The 7,500-nt window shown below is 44.5% G+C and overlaps 1 protein-coding gene across 7 annotated transcripts in view; it reads right to left on the bottom strand.

Moving 5' to 3' along the window:
• The window catches only part of LOC129861339 (arginine-glutamic acid dipeptide repeats protein-like), a 449,087-nt gene that overhangs the window by 194,411 nt on the left and 247,176 nt on the right, over positions 1–7,500 (bottom strand). For all 7 annotated transcript variants that reach the window (XM_055932685.1, XM_055932683.1, XM_055932684.1 and 4 more), the window contains exon 3: positions 6,380–6,450. In XM_055932685.1, coding sequence (XP_055788660.1) covers positions 6,380–6,450 — 71 coding nt within the window. The remainder of the gene's footprint in view (positions 1–6,379; positions 6,451–7,500) is intronic.

Here is a 7,500-nt window from a genome sequence, read left to right as displayed (position 1 = left end):
GTAACACCCTGTATATAGCCTCCACATTGACTCAGTACCGGTACCCCCTGTATATAGCCTCCACATTGACTCAGTACCGTAACACCCTGTATATAGCCTCCACATTGACTCAGTACCGTAACACCCTGTATACAGTCTCCACATTGACTCTGTAACGTAACACCCTGTATACAGTCTCCACATTGACTCTGTACCGGTACCCCCTGTATATAGCCTCCACATTGACTCTGTACCGTAATACCCTGTATATAGTCTCCACATTGACTCTGTACCGGTACCCCCTGTATATAGTCTCCACATTGACTCTGTACCGTAACTCCCTGTATATAGTCTCCACATTGACTCTGTACCGTAACTCCCTGTATATAGTCTCCACATTGACTCTGTACCGTAACTCCCTGTATATAGCCTCCACATTGACTCTGTCCGTAACACCCTGTATAGCCTCCACATTGACTCAGTACCGTAACACCCTGTATATAGCCTCCACATTGACTCAGTACCGTAACACCCTGTATATAGCCTCTACATTGTTATTTCACTGAGGCTCTTTAATTATTTGTAACTTTTTTTTTAAAGTACTTTTTACTATTATAACTTGTTTTAACTGCATCGTTGGTTTGGGCTTGTAAGTAAGCATTTTACTGTAAGATTACCTGTTGTACACCTGTTGTACACCTGTTGTACACCTGTTGAACACCTGTTGAACACCTGTTGTATTCGTCGCATGTGACAAATAACATTTCATTTGGATAATTCTTTCCAATGTGTCAAGTAATTAACAAAAAACTAGAATGCTATTAATCCTAAACAGAGAGAACCCAGTGGCAGAATACCTGACCACTGTGACCGACCCAAACTTAAGGAAAGCTTTGACTATGTACAGACTCAGTGAGCATAGCTTTGCTATTGAGAAAGGCCGCCGTAGGCAGACCTGGCTCTCAAGAGAAGACAGGCTATGTGCACACTGCCCACAAAATGAGGTGGAAACTGAGCTGCACCTCCTAACCTCCTGCCCAATGTATGACCATATTAGAGAGACATATTTCCCTCAGATTACACAGATCCACAAAGACTTCTAAAACAAATCACATTTTTATAAACTCCGATATCTATTGGGTGAAATTCCACAGTGTGCCTTCACAGCAGCAAGATGTGTGACCTGCTGCCACAAGAAAAGGGCAACCAGTGAAGAACAATCACCATTATAAATACAACCCATATTTATGCTTACTTATTTTCCCTTTTGTACCTGAACGATTTGCCCATCGTTACAACCCAGTACATAGCCATAATATGGCATTTGAAATGTCTCTATTCCTCTGAAACTTTGTGAGTGTAATGTTTACTGTTCATTTCAATTGCTTATTTCACTTTTGTTTATTATCTATTAAACTTGCTTTGGCAATGTAAACACATGTTTCCCATGTCAATAAAGCCCTTTGAAAAGAGAGAGAGAGAGAGAGACAAAGAGAGAGACAGAGCCAGAGAGACAGAGAGAGAGAGACAGAGACAGAGAGAGAGAGACAGAGACAGAGAGAGAGAGACAGAGACAGAGAGATAGAGATACAGATACAGAGAGAGAGAGAGAGAGAGACAGAGAGAGAGAGAGAGAGAGACAGAGACAGAGAGATAGAGAGACAGAGACAGAGAGATAGAGAGACAGAGACAGAGAGAGAGAGACAGAGAGAGAGAGATAGAGAGACAGAGACAGAGAGATAGAGAGACAGAGATAGAGAGACAGAGACAGAGAGAGAGAGACAGAGACAGAGACAGAGAGAGAGAGACAGAGACAGAGAGATAGAGAGACAGAGACAGAGAGATAGAGAGACAGAGATAGAGAGACAGAGACAGAGAGAGAGAGACAGAGACAGAGAGATAGAGATACAGATACAGAGAGAGACGGAGTGAAGCAGCAGCAGTGTAATTTCCAGCTTGTCCAGAGTGTGACATGCCAATAAAAAAATAAAAAACGTGGAGATTTATAGTGGTGTCAGGTTCACACAGAGCGCACTCTCCCTCCCTCTATTAAACAACACATGGTGTAAATTAACTCTGCAAACCTCTCACAGAGGGAGGAGGGAAAGTGGGAGGAGGGTCAGAGAGAGAGGATGACATTGAAGGGATTGTTCTGAGGCTTGAGGAATGTGTGCAGCTTGTACCTCTAACAGTGTCTTACAGTCCCATAGGATGACAACGCCACCAATCCACACGGCACGAGTGAGCATGAAAACGATGTAAACCACACGCCATGGCCGTCTCAGTCACCAGATCTCAACCCAATTGAACACTTATGGGAGATTCTGGAGCGGCGACTGAGACAGCATTTACCCCCACCATCAACAAAACACCAAAGAATGTAATTTCTCATGGAAGAATGATGTTTCACCCCTCCAATAGAGTTCCAGACACTTATAGAATCTATGCCGAAGTGCACTGAAGCTGTTCTGACTCGTGGTGCCCCCAACGACCCTATTAAGACTCTTTATGTTGGTGTTTCCTTTATTTTGACAGTTACATTTACAAGGAGCAGTCAGTCAGGAGGACTAATACTGTAAGTTACCTTAACAAGGAGCAGTCAGTCAGGAGGACTAATACTGTAAGTTACCTTTACAAGGAGCAGTCAGGCAGTCAGGAGGACTAATACTGTAAGTTACATTTACAAGGAGCAGACATTCAGGAGGACTAATACTGTAAGTTACCTTTACAAGGAGCAGTCAGTCAGGAGGACTAATACTGTAAGTTACATTTACAAGGAGCAGTCAGTCAGGAGGACTAATACTGTAAGTTACCTTAACAAGGAGCAGTCAGTCAGGAGGACTAATACTGTAAGTTACCTTTACAAGGAGCAGTCAGGCAGTCAGGAGGACTAATACTGTAAGTTACATTTACAAGGAGCAGACATTCAGGAGGACTAATACTGTAAGTTACCTTTACAAGGAGCAGTCAGTCAGGAGGACTAATACTGTAAGTTACATTTACAAGGAGCAGACAGTCAGGAGGACTAATACTGTAAGTTACCTTTACAAGGAGCAGTCAGTCAGGAGGACTAATACTGTAAGTTACATTTACAAGGAGCAGTCAGTCAGTCAAGAGGACTAATACTGTAAGTTACCTTTACAAGGAGCAGTCAGTCAGGAGGACTAATACTGTAGCCACGTAAAAGAGCATAGCGGCTCCCTGGCCAATTGAACTTAACGGTCCATTTATTGATCACTGCAATTCCTTCAAATCTAAAGTTAATATCTCTATATAGTTTTATCATGTATTCTCATCTAAAGTTAATATCACTATATAGTTTTATCATGTATTCTCATCTGAAGTTAATATCTCTATATAGTTGTATCATGTATTCTCATCTAAAGTTAATATCTCTACATAGTTTTATCATGTATTCTCATCTAAAGTTAATATCTCTACATAGTTTTATCATGTATTCTCATCTAAAGTTAATATGTCTACATAGTTTTATCATGTATTCTCATCTAAAGTTAATATCACTATATAGTTTTATCATGTATTCTCATCTAAAGTTAATATCACTATATAGTTTTATCATGTATTCTCATCTAAAGTTAATATCACTATATAGTTTTATCATCTGAAGTTAATATCTCTATATAGTTGTATCATGTATTCTCATCTAAAGTTAATATCTCTACATAGTTTTATCATGTATTCTCATCTAAAGTTAATATCACTATATAGTTTTATCATGTATTCTCATCTAAAGGTGAATACCTCTGTATAGCTTTAACATTTTACTGCAGTGGGCTAAATCAGGGTCACACAGTGTGTTTTTAAAAACAAACGTATCCACCTCACACACGTGATAATGACCTTAAAGAAAGAAGACACGTGTACCATGTCAGATATAGAGTTGAAATGTATTACATTTTGAGTTTGCATCCCAATATTACACATCACAGAAGACTGAAACTGAAATATAACAAAATGGTTTGACATAAACAGGATTGTCGGCATTAAAAAGAAATAAATATGAAATGATGAAAAATATGAATACCACGATCCATCCATGAGGCCACTAGGTCATTTGACTGCAGGAATGGAATACCATAGCGTAGTGTGACTGGGCTGGAAATGATCATTTACCGTGCTGATCTCACTTCCACAGCGTCCATGATAGGAAACACACACCTCCTCTACTGTCTGGCTGGGGTCCTGATAAATCTATGTCCCAATGTATGCTGGGACCGGAGGGGAGTCGTGAGGCAGCCATTACTAATCCATGGGCAGCAGGCGGTACGTGGACACACATATCCGACACGACTTCACACACAGGCCAGAGGACGGAGAGAAAGAGTGGGAGAGAGAAAGTGTGGGAGAGAGGGAGAGAGAAAGAGTGGGAGAGAGAGAGAAAGAGTGGGAGAGAGAGAGAGAGAGTGGGGGAGTGAGAGAGAGAGTGGGAGAGCGTGAGAGAGAGAGAGAGAGAGAGAGAGAGAAGGAGAGAAAGAGTGGGAGAGAGAGAGAGAGAGAGAGAAGGAGAGAAAGAGTGGGAGAGAGAGAGAAGGAGAGAAAGAGTGAGAGAGAGAGACACACATACCGTCCAGCCTCCACCTACTAACTTCCTCTTAGCTCAGGGTTTAGAACTGCTTGTGAATGTCATCACCACGTCACGAAATGGACAGTTTATTGACCCTCTTGTCGCCTCCTCCCCCATGTCCATCACTACACGCCATTTTAGACTTCAGAGAATGCTCTCGCTCCCTCTCCGTCCGCCTGTCTCTTTTTCTCTACAAGGCCTATCTAGTATTTAAAACGGTGAACAGGCGGATAATGTCGGAGGAGTCTGAAGGGGACCCTGCTCTAGTTCATGGTCAGAGACAGTCTGAGACAGGAACCACCGAAGTATCACATTGGTAAACACTGCTGGAAAGACATGGTATCAAATGCAGGTTCAGCCTTGCTGCACTAATTATCTGGGCACTGCTGCAGAATGATGGCATTTAAATGCCAAATGGCAGCGAGGGCGTGTATAATATCTTAGCTTTATGGCCTGTTGCTTTTAGCTGGGTTGGCTGGCTGGCTGGACTAATGGAGATTGCAGTGTGACAGACAGCTGACTGGACTAATGGAGATTGCAGTGTGACAGACAGCTGACTGGCTGGCTGGACTAATGGAGATTGCAGTGTGACAGATAGCTGACTGGCTGGCTGGACTAATGGAGATTGCAGTGTGACAGACAGCTGACTGGCTGGCTGGACTAATGGAGATTGCAGTGTGTCAGACAGCTGCTAGGCTGGCTGGACTAACGGAGATTGCAGTGTGACAGACAGCTGACTGGCTGGCTGGACTAATGGAGATTGCAGTGTGACAGATAGCTGACTGGCTGGCTGGACTAATGGAGATTGCAGTGTGACAGACAGCTGACTGGCTGGCTGGACTAATGGAGATTGCAGTGTGACAGATAGCTGACTGGCTGGCTGGACTAATGGAGATTGCAGTGTGACAGACAGCTGCTGGGCTGGCTGGACTAACGGAGATTGCAGTGTGACAGACAGCTGACTGGCTGGTTGGACTAACAGAGATTGCAGTGTGATAGACAGCTGCTGGGCTGGCTGGACTAACAGAGATTGCAGTGTGACAGACAGCTGCTGGGCTGGCTGGACTAACAGAGATTGCAGTGTGACAGACAGCTGCTGGGCTGGCTGGACTAACAGAGATTGCAGTGTGACAGACAGCTGCCTTGCTGGCTGGACTAATGGAGATTGCAGTGTGACAGATAGCTGACTGGCTGGCTGGACTAACAGAGATTGCAGTGTGACAGACAGCTGCTGGGCTGGTTGGACTAACAGAGATTGCAGTGTGACAGACAGCTGCTGGGCTGGCTGGACTAACGGAGATTGCAGTATGACAGACAGCTGACTGGCTGGTTGGACTAACAGAGATTGCAGTGTGATAGACAGCTGCTGGGCTGGCTGGACTAACAGAGATTGCAGTGTGACAGACAGCTGCCTTGCTGGCTGGACTAATGGAGATTGCAGTGTGACAGACAGCTGACTGGCTGGCTGGACTAATGGAGATTGCAGTGTGACAGACAGCTGACTGGCTGGTTGGACTAACAGAGATTGCAGTGTGACAGACAGCTGCTGGGCTGGTTGGACTAAAAGAGATTGCAGTGTGACAGACAGCTGCTAGGCTGGTTGGACTAACAGAGATTGCAGTGTGACAGACAGCTGCTGGGCTGGTTGGACTAACAGAGATTGCAGTGTGATAGACAGCTGCTAGGCTGGCTGGACTAACGGAGATTGACACTGGAGAAGGGTTCTAGATAGAATGAGATGAGAGAAGTGTACAGCTTGTACGGTGCCTCGGGTCTCTCGTAAATAAAGGTTCATTAGAAAGGAAAGGTACTCACCAGTTTAAAATCCTGAATGCTACATATGAAGTAGGGGGTGTTGGGCCTGCGGCTCTCCATATATACACAATCTGAAACACAGAGAGAGAGACAGTTAGAGAGAGATAAACAGGCAGGCAGACAGAGAGACAGGCAGGCAGACAGAGACAGATACATACACAGATAGACAGGCAGGCAGATATACAGAGACAGACAGACAGAGACAGATACAGGGACAGACAGGCAGGCAGAGACAGACAGACAGACAGACAGACAGGCAGGCAGAGACAGACAGACAGACAGACAGACAGACAGACAGACAGACAGACAGACAGACAGATACAGATACAGATACAGATACAGATAGGCAGGCAGAGGCAGACAGACTTCAAGTATTGTATTCACATTCAGCAGCAGCTCTGACAGACTAGGGTTTGCCAAACTCAGTCCCCCCCCCCCAGGTGCTTGTTCAGTTTTATTTGTCCACAGCTGACTCAAATAATCACAGCTTGTTGATGAGTTGGTTATTTGAATCTGTGGTGTAGTGAAAGGACAAAAAACGCAACATGCATTGGGGGGGGGGGGGGGGGGGGGGGCAACCCCAGTGTTAGACTGCTGCAGCTCTGGCTGTTAGCAGCAGTCTCAGTGAATTATATAGGAGGTTTTAGCAGCAGTCTCAGTGTATTATATAGGAGGTGTTAGCAGCAGTCTCAGTGTATTATATAGGAGGTGTTAGCAGCAGTCTCAGTGTATTATATAGGAGGTGTTAGCAGCAGTCTCGGTGTATTATATAGGAGGTGTTAGCAGCAGTCTCAGTGTATTATATAGGAGGTGTTAGCAGCAGTCTCAGTGTATTATATAGGAGGCGTTAGCAGCAGTATCGGTGTATTATATAGGAGGTGTTAGCAGCAGTATCAGTGTATTATATAGGAGGTGTTAGCAGCAGTCTCAGTGTATTATATAGGAGGTGTTAGCAGCAGTATCAGTGTATTATATAGGAAGTGTTAGCCAGGGTAGACCAGAGGATCAGGCTGTAACACAGACCAGGGGGTTAGGCTGTAACACCAGGGTAGACCAGGGGGTCAGGCTGTAACACAGACCAGAGGATCAGGCTGTAACACAGACCAGGGGGTTAGGCTGTA

The sequence above is a fragment of the Salvelinus fontinalis genome, chromosome 8 (assembly GCF_029448725.1).
Source record: "Salvelinus fontinalis isolate EN_2023a chromosome 8, ASM2944872v1, whole genome shotgun sequence".
Lineage (NCBI taxonomy): Eukaryota > Metazoa > Chordata > Actinopteri > Salmoniformes > Salmonidae > Salvelinus > Salvelinus fontinalis.
This window is presented reverse-complemented; position numbering and strand designations above follow the sequence as displayed.